Here is a 19572-nt window from a genome sequence, read left to right as displayed (position 1 = left end):
GAACTTAAAATCCAAAATGCAGTCCCCCAAATAGATCCCATTTTTAAAGTATTCCCTAATGTGGCTTAAAACGTATTAATATTACAGAGGTTACAATACCGTATATATGCACATATGAGATGCCGCCATGCGTGAGATGATTTCTATTTTCCAAGTCCCCAGGGAAAAAGAAAAAATCATATGAAGCACATAAAAGACAGAAAGGAAATGCCACCATTTCAATCTTCCTTTTCATCTCTTCATTTACTCTCCATAGCTGTCACCCCATCCACACAGCTGTATCACCTAACACTCTATTTAAGCACTATTTATCTAACACACATCCAGCCCTAACTTTTTGTTGTTGTTTTCGTTAAATACATTCTTCTCTCGGTTATTATTTTTTTCCCTCTGCATATAGAGATCAAACTATAGAAACACTTAGGTTTATTCAAATTTAGAATATATGATCTCTTCTGAGTCCTTTTATATCTGCCTTCACAATCTGCCATGAAAAGCCATTAGAAATGGCAAGGCCATGAGCACTGTGGGAGGAGGGAAGAATAAGGGTAAGGTCTTCAGGACTGCATTAAGGTTTCTGTCCTTTGCAGGTTAGTATAATCCACTTCTTGAATGCTCTTTTGGTAGAAATCATTTTCTCATTCTCTCTTCCTATTGGGAATTTTCTTCAATTCTGACTGCTCATTACTTTCCTTAGGTCTCAGCAGAACTGTCAAGGCCTCAATCAGGAGGCCTGATTGATCATGGTCCCAAACAGGAATTACCATGAATTTAGGTATAGCTGTTGAAGCAGGACAGATAGAAATCACCTTCCAATACATATGATCAATTTATAGGCTCCAAGTTGGCAAAATCAATCATTGCATCTATTATGCAGATATATACGGTATTTAAGAGTACCTTCAATGATGAGGGTAGCACCTTCAAACACAAGATTAATTTGGGCTTCCAGGCTTATTACAGAGAGTCCATACATAGCAGAATTAATTATAATTTCTAAGTTACTTACACTTTCTCCTTCAGACTTGGAGCCTTGGTCCTGTAATGACTTCTGGAGGTCCTCAATCTGCTGCTGCAATTCTTGGATGCGCTCTTTGCTCAGCCTTGTAAGATGAATCATATGTTTATTGTATTGAAAGTCAAAGTAATTAAGGATCTACAAAGGTGCATTTATGGAATTCAACTCATATAGTATACACTTAACAGCCACAACAAATGCAGAACAATTATCTGTGTCTTGGTACAATAAACAGAGTAGGTTGCTTTCAAGGAAATATTTTAAAACTAGAAGACATTTTTATCCTCAAAGCATGTATGTCCACATTAAAAAAATTTGACAAAGTTATGTATCAATGGCAAAAGCACATTTCTGCACTGTACTCTCACTGGTATAAAACTTAGAAAACTAGCTCAATTTTCCTACAGTTGTATTTTTAATGAATGGAAACTAGGTTTCCTTTTCCTGTTTCAGATTTCACAGTATACTGGGAGAAGAGGAAGGTCACCATTTAACAACCATTTCTTCATGACTCTTTACTTAAATTAAAGAGACTGGCACTAGCAACGAGTATGGATTTTTAACTTGGCAAAATCTCCTTCTTTAAAGCCTGCTTAAGAGTTACCTCCACTAATGTTACCAGCAAGAGAATCTTTCTCTCTTTATATATATATATAATATTATATATAATACTCATAATAATTAATGGATATTATATACCCATTATAATACTCCATTATTCCACTGTTGCAGTTATCACATAATATAATAATTACCTACTCACATGCCTGTATTCTTTATTAACTCTCTAAAAGCTGAAACTTATTATCTCCAGTGCTAAATAGTTTCAACTGCATAGAACAGTAATATTTTAATGGTCTCTTCAAAAAGGTAAAATATTATTCTTTTTTTAACCACAGTTGATGTCATAGCATACATACAAGGTTCAAGTATCTCTAAAATTCCTAGTAATCTCTAAGATCCAATGAAAGTTGGTCACATAAATCCATATACCTTTATTGAAAGTCTGCTATTTATGCGAGGCAGGTCGCACAGTGGTTAAGAGCACAGACTCAGGAATCTGACTGACAGAGCGTTCAAATGAAGGATCCAGAACTTACTAGCTGTGTAACATTGGTCAAGTTACTGAATCTCCCTGTAATTTGGATTTCTTATCCATAAAAAAGACATAATCAGAGTTACTAACTCATAGAGTTATTGGGCGGATTTACTGAGTTAATACCAAAAAAGTGCTTAGAAAAGTGCTTGGCACATAGTAAGCACTATATAAATGTTACTTTTTAAAATATAATTTCTGAACTCCTCATTTGTATCAAGTAAGTACAGCACTTGCTTTAAACACATTAACTGTAATCTTCATGACAACATACAAATAAGTATCCCTCCAGTTCACAGCTGAGGACACTAAGTGGGAGTTTAAGTAACTTGCCCAGAACCAAACTGGGAGTAAGTAGAGGTGGGATTCAAATTTGACTCCAAAATCTATGTCTCATCTATTCAGCAGACTGCAGTAGAAAGCTAGATTGTCACTTATTCATTTGTTAGATTTTCTGTAATTGTGAAGACATCTAAATGAAATTCAGGAATAAGCAACCTGGTTAACAACGTCTGCTAAAAGTAATGGGTAATGAGAGATTTAAAAAAAATTAAGAGCTTCCGGAAATCCTAATTATCTATATATACAATGATTATTTTCCACTTCAGTGAATCAAGATTTTGTGGTTAGCTAATTAGGTCAGTATGACTGTCAGTTATAAAGGAGAGTGTCACCTTTGCTCGGTCTCCAATTCATTCATCTTACGGTGCTTCTGTTCTAGCTGCTCCTGAAGTTCCTCAATGCGCTCATTCTCAGTACCTTCCTGCTGTAAGCGAAGCATCTTATTTTCATGTTGCAGTCGAATAAACACCTCTCTGATGTTGGAAAGCAAAATTTGTTCTGAAGTTTTTTAAATGCAAGAGTTTTTACATTAACCTTAAAAAAGGAAATTCTTATCTATTCAATAGCTATCACTTTCGAGTATTACCAAAGCTCCTGAAAGTGTTTAAGAGAAAATGATGTACATTTTAAGACCATGTGTCAAAAAAGAAGTAAATTTTTAAAGGTACAGGTATAAGACTATAACATTAAATGTTTATTATATAAATCCCTAAGGGATAATGTCAATTATTTTACTTTGATAATTTAGAAACTATTCACTGAAGTTAATACATAGCATATCCTTAGAAAACATGTAAGTGAAAAATAATAATTTAAGAAACTATAGTTTGTATAAGATTTTTAAATATACTTTTATAATGACCACCGTATGTATCTAGATTTTTTGCTTTTAGAGAAAATTTTTTTATTAAAGGTTTACATACACATTTTAAAAAATGTAAATGATCAATGAATGGTATTAAAAAAGTAATTCTCTCTTACCTGCTGCCCTCTGAAATCACATTCCCCAAAATAAACTAATTTCAATTAATTTAAATATTTGTTCTTATGAATGTCAACCCCATAACTTTAAAAAACAGGCTCATATGGCTATTTTTTAAATGATATTGCTGTCACTGGATATTAATAACTAAAAAGTGCCAGATGGTTTCTAGTTCAATATGTAAAAAGTACTGTCTTAACAACAAAAACTGAGTAAGTGGAAAATCAACAAATCTGTAAACATTATGCTAAGTGAAAGAAGTCAGTCATAAAAGGCTACATATTATGATTCCATGTATGTGAAATGTTATTAACAGGCAAATCGACAAAGAAGAGATTCCTGGTTGCCTCGGCTGGAGTTACAGTTACAGATATCTTTTTGGAGGAATGAAAATATTCTAAAATTAGATAGTTTTATCTATCTAATGATTAAAATGCTAAAACTAAATAGATAGTTTTATCTATCTATGGGTGTACAATTCTATGACTACACTAAAAACTACCAAACTGTACAGTTTTAAATGGGTGAATTATATCTTAATAAAGCTGTTTAAATAAAAAATTTAAAGTAAAAAAATAAAAGTGTTGGCACAAAAAAAAACCCATAAAAGTACCAGATTAGCCAAATGTCTATAAGCAAACATAGCAATAAAATTCCAAGATAAAAGTTGAGTCAAGAGGAACCTCTAAAATTTCTATTTTATGTAATTTCTACTTAATCTGCCTCCTCCTGACAGCTATTCTTTTTTTTTTAACTATTAAAAGGATTTTACATGGAGTTTAAGGATAGGAAAAAAAGTTTCAAAACAGTAAGGTCATATTATAAAAACCATAATATGTTATTCAGCTAGTTTGTGAAATTTTACTTCTGACAAGTTTTAAACTGTTGCTGTAGCAATAACAAGATGATTTACAAAATTTAAGCAGATGAAACAAAGTAATTTTGAGCACTATGACTCATAAAACGTTACGTGTTAAAGGCTAAGAAATTTACCAAAAAAAATGAAGAAATCACATTTTAATATTAAGTATGAATAATCAATTAATAAAAACAATTTACCTATATTCCACTGGCATAATCTCAGCAGCAAGATTCTCATAACTTTTTGTAGCAGATGCATCTAAACAACAAGAACAAAGAAGATTAACATTTTAGTATTTCTACTACTAAAAGAAAATTTTCTAAATCCACCAAAAATCACCTGTTTGGTTTAGGTGATCCTGTTGTACTTGTGCACATCGAAGCTCTTCATTTGTTTCTTTCAGAGTATCACGCTGTTCTATTAATCTCTAAAAAAGAATTGTTTATATAAATCAAATATATAATTCTGCCCACAGGAAATGTACTTTTGCTTACGATAATTTTATCTTAAGTTAATTTGATTAGTGTTGCTTAGTTAATTAAAAATGACTATGTCTCAGTTATAGTGCTAAGATGTAATTTTTTTCTTGCATAAATCACATAATATTCTTTATACAACAGAAAGCTCTGATTTCCCTATTGGTTTATTTTTGAACAAAATGGATGTAATTATGCAACAGAGTACAAATACGCAACTGCAGAGTAATAAAGAAGGATGGACTTTGGAGGCAAATAGATCATGGCTTGAATTCCAGTTTCACTACTTCCTAGCTACATTGTCTAGGGCAAGTTATTTGACTCTTTGGCTTTAGTATCATATAGTAAAAACAGCAATATTGATACATAAACCCTTGCAAAGGTGTTCTGAGTAAAGTGTGTAAAGTATTCAGAATTATTGTGGCTCCTTTCCTGGCAAGGATTACAGTGTGTCAAACTACAGCTAGCAAGTCCCTCCTCCAGCCTCTCCTCCCACGTCCCACAACCCTGGATTCCCTGTTGCCATTTACCAATGGCTTTTTGAAGGTCCAGGAATAGTTGGGCTAGGCTTGCCTCTTAATGGGGTAAAAGTGAGTTTTGCTTTGGAAAATTCAAACAGGAATGTACAATGGTTGAACTCTTTCGAGTCCAGCCAAGGAGGACTACATCCAGCCCCTTTGAAGGGAAAGGGAACGAAGAATTTGCCTCCTGAATGTGCTGGAGACTTGTTATTTCCTTTTAACATTGTTATGAATTCTTCTGAAAGAAGTGTTAAGTAGCATCCTGGAAGTATAACTTTGTGGAAAAACACTATTTCCCAAGGATAGAATGCAAAGTAACTGCTAATGGACAGAGAATCATGACAGTGTTCCACAATTTGATTGTGTTGATGGTTGCACAACTCTGCGAATACACTAAAAATCACTGAATTGTAAACTTTAAATGGACAAAATTTAGGGGATGTAAATTATATCTTGATAGAGCTGCTTAAAAAAAATTGCATCTATGGTTCTTGCCTTCAAGTTGACAGTCTAGAACTGGAAAATATGCACTGAGATATATGACCCAGGCTCTGTGACTTCATCTTCCCTTAAGAAGGAAATGAACAAGATTGCATGAAGAATTTTATGAGACATTCTTTTACAACAGTTTCAATTAGGAGAAAGATAGAAGAACTGGTTGATGTGAGTTCCATTCTTGGAACAGCAAGGATAGTATTCAAAACCAAAAGAAGACAGGTACATTAAATTATCAGTTATACTTTGTTTACCTCTTTTTCCTTCAGTAAAGCTTCGTGTTTTTCTTCAAGCCGCTTCATTTCAAATGCCAATGTGTCTGCCCTTTTGGATTCAGAGGAAAGTTTAATGTGAAGATCTTGAACCTTTTTGTCACAAACAAAAATAGAAAACAATAACATATAATACTGATAGTTTTTCAGAATTGAGTAAATGAGAGACTGATCAGAAATAACATTTATAATAAGATTATAGTGTAATTCTAAATATTTGTGGAAATGGCATGTAGAAGAGATTTAATATGTATTTTTAAATATCCCAATAATAACGTACTAAAAAAAATCATGTTTATACTCTAATGCTTCTGTAGCTTGACTGAGAAAAAGCAAAACAGTTTAAGTTATAGCTCCATTCTGTATGCATTTATTATGTTACCAGAAATGCTAATAAACATTACAATGTCCAAAAAAAAAGCTAAAAGGCCAATAAAAAGGTAAAAGACCTAGATAATTCAAACACAATTATCAACCCTTGGATTAAAATTACAGATAGAAGAAATTTATCATAATAAGTTCACAGGTAACTATGGGCAATGTTTTTATCATTCTAAAAGTATCAAATGGAATAGCAAAGTTGAGCTCTTTCAGCTTTATCAATTTAACAAAATATTTTCTTACCTGCTTCTTGTATGTTTCTAATTGTGTACGTGCTGCATTTGCCTTCTTTAATTCTTCTTCCAAGCTCACTGTATTATGCATATACATCATGTTTGTATCCTGTAAAGTTTTCACCTGCTTACGAAGGTCATTCAGATCTTGTAGCTTCTGACGATATATTTCGACTGTTGACTCCAGTTTATTTGCTTTATCAGAGGTAGCCCTATAACAATAAGACTATACATTACTCTGTAAAAACTAATAAATGTACTAACAATTTTATTCTGGCTGTAAACTGATTCTTCCAATAAACTATCAATTGACTAAAACAACAAAAAAAATGAGATACAGAAATCACAAACTTTGTGGGAACTTTGGAAACAGACTGAGGCTTTAACCTGTCTAAAATTTTCTGCTACAAAGGCATCAAAATAAAAATGCTTTAAATTTGATACATTAAATAATCAAACTGTTTTATATGACACAATGTATAAAAATGAATGATTTTGTAAATATAGCTGAACAATTCTGAGCTCTTCTGTAGCTTACAGGCCAATTTTGCCTTATTCGTTATGTAACATTTAATGCAGTTTTGTTCTAAATATTTGAAATACTTAGGAAATTAACTCAATCAACTTATAATTTGTGTGGCAAAGCACTTTCCTTTAGAATTGTGCTTATGTGACCAACTAGAGCAAAAATAAACTAACCACATCAGTTCATACATGCAGGTTCCAATTAATGGTTATGAAGATTTTCTTTCAAATGGACATTAAAAACTGTGCAAGAAAATGGCCAATTAATAAAATTTAACAGAAATTATAAAGAGCATATGGATAAACTACTTGTTTGAGTAATATGTCATAGGCAAAAGCTAAATATAAATTTTATATTGTCAAAGACAATGGGACAAACAGAACCCTGAGATAATACTGAAGTAAATGTTAGGATTCTTATTCATATTTTAATCAAATGCTGAAATATGGACTGTGAGAATGCATTTCCTTACATAAAAATTTTATAAGATATAGTAATGAGTACAAGGAGGTCAAGCTAAATGTATCTCAAAGTAACTGAGCTCATAAAATTTTAATAGAAAGTTGTTATTTCGGGTTTATGGATTCTGATATGAAATTGTCCTAATAAGAATCAAATGTTATCCTTAAATTGCAATTACAAACAAGAAAAAAGAAGGAAAGACTAGGAGTCCAAATAGAAACTCTTCAATACTTGATACAGAGATAATAAGACTAAGACTCCCTGAAAAATAAAGAATACCAAAGTGATAAGAAGTGATATAATTTTATTTAGACAAGCCATACCTAAGAACATCTATTTCATCTTTTAGGGCTCTTGTTTCTTCAGCAAGACTAGTCAATTCATCATTCCTATGCTGAAATTCAATTAGTTGCTTTTCAAGTTCCTCACAGTGAACTTGGTAATCATCTTTTGCAGCTTCAAGCCTTGCATAAAGAAAACAAATAAGTATTTATGAAGTAAGTGCCATCATTTATTCCTTATTGAGACCCAATTTTAAAATTCCATGTTAAAAAAAAAAACTAAAAGAATAAAACAATTTTTGGCTCTTGGTTTTCAAATAGCCTTGAAAAGTAAACTTAATCGTATGAATTTTCATTTTTACTTCTGAAACATTGGCTTGGTTACCTCTAGTTCCAACAAAAATTTTTATTTCAGAAAGTGAAGAGAAGATGTTTAGACATACATTGGAATTATTTAAAAATAAATGTAGAATGTACAGTGGTAAATATTAATTCTAAGTATACACTCTAAGTAGACTGATAAGCCAGGGATGAATATCAAACTCTCTAGCAACAATAAAAAGTAAAATGACAGTACAGCAATTAAAATAAAATATTAAAAAATTATTTGATTCACTCAAAAGAATGCAGAGAGAGGAATAAAAGAATAGATATAACAAATGAAAAATAGCAAACTGATAACCTAAGTACAACCATGTCAAAAATTACATAAAAGGCAAATGGACTACACACAACAATTAAAAATGCAAAGACTATAAGACTGGATATAAAAGCAAAGCTTAAACAGATGTTAATTACAAGAGACACTTTAAATATAAAGACACAGATAAGTCAGAAGTAAAAAGATTTTAAAAAAAGGATACCATGCAAACAGTAAGCAAAGGAAGCTGGCGTGGATATATTAATATCAAATAAAATGAATTTTAAGACAAAATGTATTAGCAAAGACAGATATTTCATAATTACAAAGGGGTCAGTTCATCAGAAAAGCATACCACATATGTGTGTACACCTAAAAACAGAGTTTTAAAACTACATGAAGCAAAAACTGAAAAGAATCACAGGTAGAAATCCACAAGTCCAAAATCATGTTTAACACCAGTCTCCCAATAAATGAAAGAATCAAACAAAAATTTCAGTGAAAATATGGAAGGGATCTGAACAACACTATTAACCAGCTGGATATAACTAACATTTATAAAGTATGTTAGTCAAAATTTATAGAACACACATCCTTTGCAAGTACACATGGAACATCCACCACAGCCAAGTACAGCAATTATTAATAAAAAGAAATATCATGAGATATGTTCTCTAACCACAAAAGATTTAAATTAGAAATTAGTCACAATAAGAAGCTTAGAAAAGCCTTAAATATTTGGAAATTGAACAACATATTTCTAAATAACCCATGAGTGAAGGAAGAATTCAAAAGGGAAAATAGAAAATATTTCAAATGGAATAACAAAAGAAAGACAACCAATCAAATTTCTGGGACACAGCTAAACCACTGCTTAGAGGAAAATTTACAGTTTTAAAGGCTTATGTTAGAAATGAAGAAAGACTTTAAATCAGTCATTTAAGTTTGAACCTTAAAAGACTAGAAAAAAGGAAGAGCAAATTAAATCCAAAATAAATAACAGGAAAGAAAGAACAAATATCTGAAATTAATTAACAGTATGGAGAGCTAATAAAGGGTGTTTGAAAAGATTAATGAAATTGACAAACCCCCAGCAAGAGTGATCAAAATAAATGAGAAAATACAAATTACCAATATCAGGAATGAAAATAGTAATATCAGTACAGCTCCTACAGTCCTTAATAGGACAGTAAAAGAATATTATGAACTTTATGTGAATAAATTCAACAACTTAAATGAAATAAACATCTACCTTGAAAAAGAAAATTTATCAAATTGGCACAGATGAAATAGAAAATCTGAAAAGTTCTATGACCACTGAAGAAATTATACCTGTCATTAAAAGCCTTTTCACAAAGAAAACCATAGGCCCAGATTGTTTTATTGTTAAATTCTATCCCACATTTAAGGAAGAAATAACATTATTCTTACATAAAATCTTTCAGAAAATAGAGGAGGAGAAAATACTTCCCAATTATTCTATGAGACTAGCAGAACTCTGATAACAAAACCTGGAAAAGACATTATGAGAGAAAAAAGCTACAGATCACTATCTATTATGAAGAGAGTCACAGAAATTCTTTCAACATATAAACAAACCAAATTCAGTCATATATGTGTATATATATATATACACAGAATAAATATGACCAAAGTGGTTTATTTCCAGAATATGATTATATAACATTCAAAAATAAAATGAGTATAATAAAAGAATGAAAAAAAACCACACTACCATTTCAAGATGCAGAAAAATCATTTGACAAAAATCACCAAGTGAAGATAAACAACTCCTAGCAAGCCAGAAATAAAGGAGAACTCCTTCAATCTCATAAAAAGCACAATGAAAAACTCTACAGTTAGCATCATTCTAGATAGTACCTGAACATTTTCCCCCTTAAGACCTGGAACAAGATGTCTCTTTCTCAAAGCAAGAATTAATTCAAAGCAGAAATACTAGAGGGAAGATGTAAAGCTCTATTAATAGATTAGATGATTATAAATTTCTTAGGATTTTCTATGTAAACAAGTAACTACTAGAATCAATAAGTGAATTCAGAAACTGCAAGACAGAAGTTTCAAAATACAAGATCAAGTTTCAAGATACAAAAGTTTCAATACACAGAAGTCAACTGTTCATCTACAAACTAATAGCTACTTTTCAGAAGAATTTAATTGCAGTTGTAATAGCATCAAAAACATAAATAGTTGTGAATACAGTTAAACGGAGAAACAAGACTTCTCTGCTGGAAACACCACAACACTGCTGAGAAATATTAAAGACTTAAATCAGTGAAGATACAGAGATAGAAATTCTCAATATAATTAAGATATCAATTATATACAATCTATATCATAATCACAAAAGTTTTTTTTAACAAAAACTGAACAGATAATTCTCAATCTTATGTGAAAATGTAAAAGATTTAGAAAAGTCAAAACAATTTAGAAAAGAAAAAACAAAGTTGGAATACTACCTGATTTTAAATGACTTATCATGGGGCTATAGTAATCAAGACATGTCATGTAAGAAAAAAAGACAAACTGATCAATGGAAAACTACTAAGAGTCCAGGGAATGACCCAAATTTTATGGTATACCATTTTTTATAAACATACAAAGCAATCTGGAGTAAAGTTAAAATCTTTTCAAATAATGATACTGATCAACTAGATACCATAAGGAAAATAAAAATAAATCTTCACCTCTCTCACCAACATCTTACACTATTTTCAAAAACATAAACTCAAATGGACCATAACTTAAATGTGAAAGCTAACACTATGAAGGTTCTAAATACCGGAGAGTATCTTTGTCTAGATGGGAATAGACAAAGATTTCTAGGACAGTACAAAAAATGCACTAATGTTAAAAATACTGGCAAGTTAAATTTCATGTAAGTTAATAATTTCACTTTTTGAAAGACACCATTTAAAAAATGAAAAGGTAGGTTACAGAATAGATGAAATATTACTATATATATGTATCTGAGAAAGGATTTGTATCCAGAATGTATTTTTTAAAAAATGACTACAACTCAGTAATAAAGACAAACAATCCAATTTAAAAATAGGACAACAATGTCCAGAGACATTCACAAAATATATCCCACAAAAACACATGAAAAGGGGCTTATCACATCATTAATTATCAGGAAAATGCGAATTAAAGTCACAATTAGATACTCCTACATATTCTCTGGCATAGCTAAAATTAAGAAGACTGGAAAATCAAATTATGTTATGCAGGCAGAGCAACTACAACTAGCAGCAACCACTCCTCATGGAGACCTATCTCAGCAATATAGCAATATTACTTTTCATACTTGCAGTAAGAAAAAAATTAGAAAAATTATGTCCACAAGAAGTCTTATACTCCATATACATATGTCTATTAACCAAAATCTGGAAACCTAAGTGCCCATCTAAAGGAAAGTGGATAAACACAATGTGGTACAATGTGAAATAAGCCCATATAATGGAATACTATTCAGCAATAAAACAGAATTACAGACACATTCAACAATGTGGATGAATCTCACAAACATGCCAAGCAAAAGAAGCCAGTTACCAAAGAGTTTAGACTGCATGATTTAATTTATACCGAGTTCTAGATCAGAGAAAACTAATCTATGATCAATAATAATCAGAAGAGTAATTAGACTTTGGGAGGCAGGGGTTGACTGGGAAACACAAGGGATAGAAATGAACTATATATTGGTAGAAGTGTGAGTTACACAAATGTGCGTCTTTGTTAAAAACATGTCAAATTGTACTTAGTATTTATTGATTTCACAATATGTAAGTATTACCATGTTAAAAAAAAGAATCGTAAACATAGAAGTCTAAAAATAGTTTGCTTTTTACAAAGGTATGGGTTAGCAATTTTTAAATTATTTCCTGTGTGTTTTGGGATTGAGTATATGAGAAAATTTATTGAGGAAAATGGGAGCCAGGTGACTGTTGGAAGAGGAAGATACATAATAGAAATGGAGAAAATAACAATGAACCCTGATGACATAGAGCTAAGATGGAAGAGGTCAACATGACTTCATTGTTCATACTAATATAAAAATAAATGCAGTTATATGCATAAACAAGTGTGAGAGCACAGGCAAGTATGAACCTGCGTAAGTGTGTTTCCTAGTTCTGTACACCACAGGGATCTAAAGTAATGACAGAACAAAAATTCATCTGGAGCATAGACCTTTGTTTCTGAACATTATCCACACTAAGAGGATTCGGGGCTCCTTGAAAATACTTGATTACAGAGTTGGGAAAGGGGAAGGACGAGATAAGGCTAGAACATTTTGTTGTTTCAAAAAAAGGTAAATGCTCAAAGGATAGCACAATGTTGAAAGGACACAGGGGTCAACTGAAAGGCTCCCTAATGGTCAAATCTGGGACAACCTCAGAATCAAAATAAATGATGACAGTAATGAATTTATCATCCATTGAATTAGAGTCTATTACTAAATGGAATGCATGATCCTGGATTGGTTTCTGAACTGGGGGAAAATGTTTGCTACAGAAGACATCAAGACAACTAACAGAATTTCAATATGATCTGTGGATTAGATAATATTGTATCAGAAGCAAATTCCCTAAGTTTAAACACTACACTGTGGTTTATAAAAGACCATCTTGTTCTTAAGAAATACATATCAAAGTATATAGGGGTAAATGGGCATGTCTCTAACTTACCCTCAAATGGTTTAGAAAAAAACATTTGTACATCTAGCAGACTGCTAACCCAAATGAAGAAAACTGTAAAACAATTGTTGAATCTGAGTAAAAGGTACAAAGGAGTTCCTTGTACTATTTTTACAACATTTTTTATAAGTCTGAAATTATGTAAAAAAAAAATACAAAAATATACATACAGTTAAAAAATACAAAAACTACACACAATTAAAATGCCTGCACTCAAAGCCTTATAGTTTGAGGCTCAGTGGTAAACACACAGGAGATAATCAATGTTTATTAAAGGTAAGATGTACACTTTTTTTTCAAAGAAGAAATGTAAAAGTTAAAATGAAAAGCATCTTTTTGTTCAGATTTGAAGCTTTTCCATTTATTATCAAGTTCCCTCTCCCTCTCCTAAGAGATGTCCCCTTTTTCCCAAGGTTTGATAATCACTCTCTTAAAATTCCTATTGAACTTGTGCATGGCCTTCACTTGGACCTTTCTGACTTGGACACATTATTTGAATTGCTTTTTATATACACATACCACCTGCCTACTGGATTGTAAGCCCTTTGAGGGCAGGAACTACTTATCTTATACTATTTGGTATTTTCAGTGTTTAATGCGTATCCTAAATATGATTATACTGCTTAATAATTCATTGCTTATGATTCTTTAGCTACTAGTTTAACAGACAGAACTCCACAGAATTTCTACTAAAAATGCTACCTGAAGTTTTCTTCCTGTAATTGTTCCAGTTGTAAATGTGCATGAAAATACTTCTTTGCAACCATTGTATTTGGATCATCAAAAGATCCATCCAATTGGTCAAGTTTTTCATTCATCATCTCATTCTCAGAAACTAGTGAATTCTTTTCATCTTGTAGTGCAGTCACCTAAAAAACAGACAAACATAAGCAACAATAGCAGAAAAGCTTAGATTAGAGCTCACAGTCCTACATTCTAATTCTGACTAAGCCATTAAATAGCTTGGTTAATCAGACTAGATAATTTAGAAAAATCCTTCCAACTCTGGAATTCTGGTTCTAGGAGGTTTTCGGTCAAACAAAAGAAGTTAACTTGATTAATACAGTGAAAACAGTTAATACATATAAAGAGAACATCTTCAAAGTGTTATATTTGCCTTAGCTCTGGGAAGAAAATGTTTCTACACTCTAAAATTTGATGTACCGATGAATCTCAGAAAATTAATTTATTCCCCTTCAGGAATAAATTTATTTTTAGGAAGCTGTTACCTACTAAGCCAAAACACACACACATATGCACAAAGTTATTGTTTTAGGCTCATAGTGGGGAATTACCACTTACACATCATGTCAAACAAGGAAATTATTTGGTTAATGGATCACTTACAGAAAGCTGAACTGAATCCACTGGCACACTGAAACAGAAGCTTATGATTTAAAAGGGATAAAAATGCAACTTTAGAACCACATCAATATCAGTACCTGATACACTTTAAGACTGACTTACACATTTATGCAACGAGAATGATTTGTTCTCTCTGTTCTATTTCTTTTCCACTTAAAAATATCTTTAAAATATATAGCTGAGGCTGTGATATCACCTTTTTCTAATATCAGAAGTTTACATATGATTTTATTAATATTAGTTTGAATCAAAGTTGACCTATTGTGACTTCCAACATATTATTGCACAAGTTTGCTATTTATATTTTCAACAGGTAATTAATTCAATCCAGTTATGTGAATGAGACCACATACTGATACACTGAGCTAATAACAGGAAATAAAAATAAAGCGTCCAGTGGTGGTTCTAGGCATCTCCCTTACCATCTGCTTTATTCCAAGGTGATGTCTACATTAGGCTCACTCTGTACCTGCCTCGGACCCTCTCTGTTTCTCTCACTCTATTTCTGTTTTTTCACTCTCCTGTCTTTGTCTCCCTCTGAGCTATTTAAAAGAGACAGAAAGGTTGAAAAAGCTGAAAAAAAAAACTCAAAAGAACATTTTTTACATATGACCCATATTTTACATTTTTAATATGTTTGCTTACTTAAAAAATATATATATGAACTTCTATAGCTGGAGTCCCTTTAGTACACTGTACCCGGTCCCAATGTTTCTTATGCATACTAGAATTTGAAATCACTGTCTCAGAATGTAAGCTAATGTTGTGCAATGGTGGGCAGGAGTATTTTCCTTTAACATACTATTAGCAAGAATGGTCACTGCTGCTTCCATAAGTGGAGTGCTACTTACTGCCACCAGGTGCTATGAATAAGAGCTGGGAAAGGCACAATAAAGAGCAAGGGATAAGCTTGCCACACCATGCCCCAAAGCCCCGTAATAACCTTGAGTGGCAAGACTACTTCAAGAACTTCAAAACTTCACACTAAAATCTCAGGAGGGCTTTTTATTCTTTTTTTTAAAGTACGCATAATCAGCCCATCCTCCTGACTTAACTGAGTCAGAATTTCAGTTGTTCCAGAATTTATAACCATGATCTGCACAGAACTGACACAATCAGGTATTTAAATCACAGATTCAAACTTCACTGCCAGTTTTCACCATAGAATCTGTGTTCGTGCGCCTTTATTTTGAATAAAATATGTTTGCTAGCTGGACTGTGTCAACAAGCAGTTTTTTCAAGGGCTTGTAAGTTTGCATCTGAGCTCTTCATCTGGGTACAGTGCTGTTTCCCTGCCTCAGCCTTTTGTGGATATTGCTCCCCAGTATTCTGGCCTGGAGGCTGTAGGAGAGCCTGATTTTTCCTGTCTTTGTAGATGATTTATGCTTCCTACCTGAATGACTGAGTTGTTGTTTTTCTTTTATTCTTGAAGTTCAACAGCTTAACTAGGATAAGGCTTGGCGTCAAGCAATTATTCACTGATTTCTTTCTGTATACCTGCAATTACCTTTTAAACCTCATTTTGTTGTCCTACCACCTACTGTATTTTAGTGATGTGTTTTTATGACATTGTACACAACATGAAGCAAAAGTTATTTTCTAAGCTTGACTAATCTCTTTTACATGCTCCTTTTTATTTCTGTTTTTGATCTGTAATGTTTGCACACATGTCGTGGTTTTTATTCCTTTTATTTAGGTCTTGCTTCACTGGCAGTCAAGATACCCTGTGTTCCAGTGTAGTGTTGAAGAATTCTTTGATACTGTCTCCCCACTGTGGCCAAGACCCAGTATGTGTTTCCCTCTAAACAGAGACTGTTTTCTCTCCACACCACTCTATAGCCTTGTGAATGGTCAGGGAAGGTTGGGGCACCAGGTGAGGCAATGATAATCTTTTTACAAGTGGGCTAAGCTTTCACTTCTGAGGTTTAAGAACTTATGTCAGGGTGGTAAGAAGTGTATTCCATTCTCATGGAGAAATTTCTCTGGACCTCAGACTCCATTTTGGTGAGCTGCCCTATAGCCTTTGTTTTTCCTAAAGGAGGCAGGCCCTTAGTTTCTTCTTAGCCATTATTTCTATTCCTCCCCAAAGATAAAACAAAAAGCGAATATCCTTTCATTGGGTAAACTATAGTAAGAAGTCTCAAGATTTTTGTTAATTCCCCTGCATGGGCTGGGGATAAGGAGGCACAGCAGGAGCCAGCTATGCTGCTCCTCCATCAGCCTACTGCCTGCTTCCATCCTTGATGACAACCCTCTAACTTCATTAGGTCGTATCCTTTTTCTTGCTTATCCGCTCTTGGTAAATTACCCTGTAGCTAATTTTTCTTTTTGGTACATTTGGTTAGGTATTAAAAAAGAAATCCCCCCACACCCCATATTTTAAAATCACTTTCAAATGATACTGATTAAAAGTAAAAATGTTTCAAAAACAAATTTTCTTTATAAAATTGGGATATGTGTCATACATATATGTGTGTGAATTCCATATTGTTAAATTAATAAATTATATTGTGTTCTGATTACCTGCAAAAGTATTCATTTCATTTATGCAACAGATCGTTTATTTTAATACTAGAATTCTATTTAATACTAGAATTAAAATGCTGAACCTTGGGATGTCTGCACTTTTCAACTAAAATACGGAGATCATATTTTCCTCACTGTGTTACAAAAATTTAAATCTTTTAACTTAAGAGTTTTGTGTTCTTCACTGAGTAATAATTTCTCAGTAAACTATACAGAGATCCTTCATGAGACTGGCGATACCTGAATGAGTCAATTCTCTATACTTTAATGAGGCATTCTGGAGGGCCAATATGACCGTATTAGAAAATAACACATATTAGATGCTTTGTATGTGTGCGCATGGGTGTTACTGCGTGAGATGAATGTGGATAGGAAAGATACAGTAACAGGCAGAATTTCCCCTAGTACTGACACTGACTTTGTTCAAATACAAACATTGGCTCTGTTCAAACAGAGAGAACTGATTTTTTAAGATGAAGTGAAAAGACCTGGAATCCAGTGCTGTCCGTGCCCTATGTAGCCAACTCACCCTGACCAAGTCACTTCTCTTGCCTTACTGGCAAGCCCTTGAGGGTTAGAAATATTACCCAGGCCTATCATTATATATTTATCTCAAGCAGTAATAATGCCACCACAACCCTTGTCCTTGTCCTCAGACTTTTGAGAGAGTCAACTATTTATGAACCTCATTATTTGAACCAAAAAATGTAATTTTACATATAGTATGTAACACATTTAACCTATTTAATTTAAGACTTATTTTATAACTTTTTCATTTGCATTTTCATATAACAATAATAACAGCAATATACGCAAATGCATACATAGCACTTATCTGCAGGCCTTGCTCTAAGTGCTTAATATAAATTAACCGATTTAATCTTCAAAATACTCTGGAGAATACTAAAGTACAGAGAAATTAAGTAATTTGTCTGAGAATATACAACCAGCTATTAACATGGTCAGGTCCTGAATATGGGTGGTCTGGTTTGATAATCTACTCTATTAACTGTTAATTATTATCCCTCATGTTGTTTATTTTGATAACATGTATGATGTACACATGAGCACAAGAATTACATACACATCTTCATACACATGCACATGTTAGCACACAAACTTGGTATTTGCATTTATTGGGAGTCAGACACTTCTAAATATTTCTATAAATGACCTCACTTAATTTTTATACCCTATGAAGTAGATATTATAATTATATTAAAATATAATTTCATATTTTAAATTATAGTTTTTAATTAGAAAAGAAAAAATTAAGGCTTCATCTAAATAGTTGAAATTCTACAATTAGAATTACTTTCTCAAAGAAGTAGGTAAGCCAGCAATTTTCAACTATAAGATAAAAATAGCTACGAATGCTTGGATATTCAAGCCTATAACAAGTATTTTTAACGGTCCATCCATGAAATGAAACCCAGCCTCCAAAACACTTTGCCAATTAATTCACTGAAATAACACCTTTGTAAACTTAAAGAGGAAATTTTTCTCAGATTAGGTTTCTTTTCCGCACCTGCATATCTAATTCTTGACATCTTTGCCTCAGTTCTTCTTTTTCTGCTAGTGCTTCCTGAAGTTCTTCCAAGGCCCTTTTAAGCTGAAACATAAAATGCCCTCATTCTTAGTAAATCGTGTTTTGACACAAACTGAAAACTAGATTTTTATCACAATACATATATGCACTGATAATTGGAAATGTTTTTTTAAATTTACCTATTAATAAGTCTTAATTTATTGTTTATGATTAATACATAGTCTCATTAGCATTTAAAGCTTAAGCCCTGCAAGAGCAAAACTTTATGTAAATCCTTGGGAAATATATAAGCAAAAGAGTATTAGAGGATGCACTATTTAATTTCATCATAGAAAAAATTTAGAAAGAACATGTTTTAGAAGAGAATTTATAGAAAAAAATTTAATTTGAAATACTTGAAATTACTAGTGACACTCATGAAGTACAGACATCCAAAAATTAAACAGGAAAGTACTAGATGCATTTACCTTTCCTCTTACCCTTTCCCCTACAACCCAGACTGGGGTATACATAGGAGGACAGTGCCTTTTCCTCCATGCAAAACAGTCATGTAACAGAACCAGGGGAAGGAGCCTTGAGTAAAGGCCTCTGAGCTGTTTCTTCACTATCAGGAGAGATAATAGCAACTGTGATGAAAATTATATTATCTTATTAGAGAAATCAGAACTTAGCAGAATTTTTTTAATTGTCTATTATTTAATTGTGTATCCATCTAAATAGTTTACATACATCAAGTGTCAGAGAGAAGTTCAATTAACATGATCAGAAAAAACTGGGTTACTACTTACATTCACGAAGGATGAATAATAACATTCAATTGAGATATTATGGCA

The 19572-nt window shown here is 32.4% G+C and overlaps 1 protein-coding gene across 1 annotated transcript in view; it reads right to left on the bottom strand.

The window, feature by feature from the left end:
* HOOK1 (hook microtubule tethering protein 1) overlaps positions 1 to 19572 on the bottom strand; it is a 61566-nt gene that overhangs the window by 13809 nt on the left and 28185 nt on the right. Inside the window, exons 8-16 of the mRNA XM_073234015.1 lie at positions 18719 to 18802; positions 14002 to 14168; positions 7990 to 8130; positions 6689 to 6890; positions 6047 to 6157; positions 4640 to 4727; positions 4498 to 4558; positions 2789 to 2929; positions 1010 to 1103 (exon numbers count right to left, since the gene is read on the bottom strand). Coding sequence (XP_073090116.1) covers positions 1010 to 1103; positions 2789 to 2929; positions 4498 to 4558; positions 4640 to 4727; positions 6047 to 6157; positions 6689 to 6890; positions 7990 to 8130; positions 14002 to 14168; positions 18719 to 18802 — 1089 coding nt within the window. The remainder of the gene's footprint in view (positions 1 to 1009; positions 1104 to 2788; positions 2930 to 4497; positions 4559 to 4639; positions 4728 to 6046; positions 6158 to 6688; positions 6891 to 7989; positions 8131 to 14001; positions 14169 to 18718; positions 18803 to 19572) is intronic.

This window comes from Manis javanica, chromosome 4 (genome assembly GCF_040802235.1).
Source record: "Manis javanica isolate MJ-LG chromosome 4, MJ_LKY, whole genome shotgun sequence".
Lineage (NCBI taxonomy): Eukaryota > Metazoa > Chordata > Mammalia > Pholidota > Manidae > Manis > Manis javanica.
Note: the sequence above shows the minus strand (reverse complement) of the source record. Positions and strands in the feature narration are given on the sequence as shown.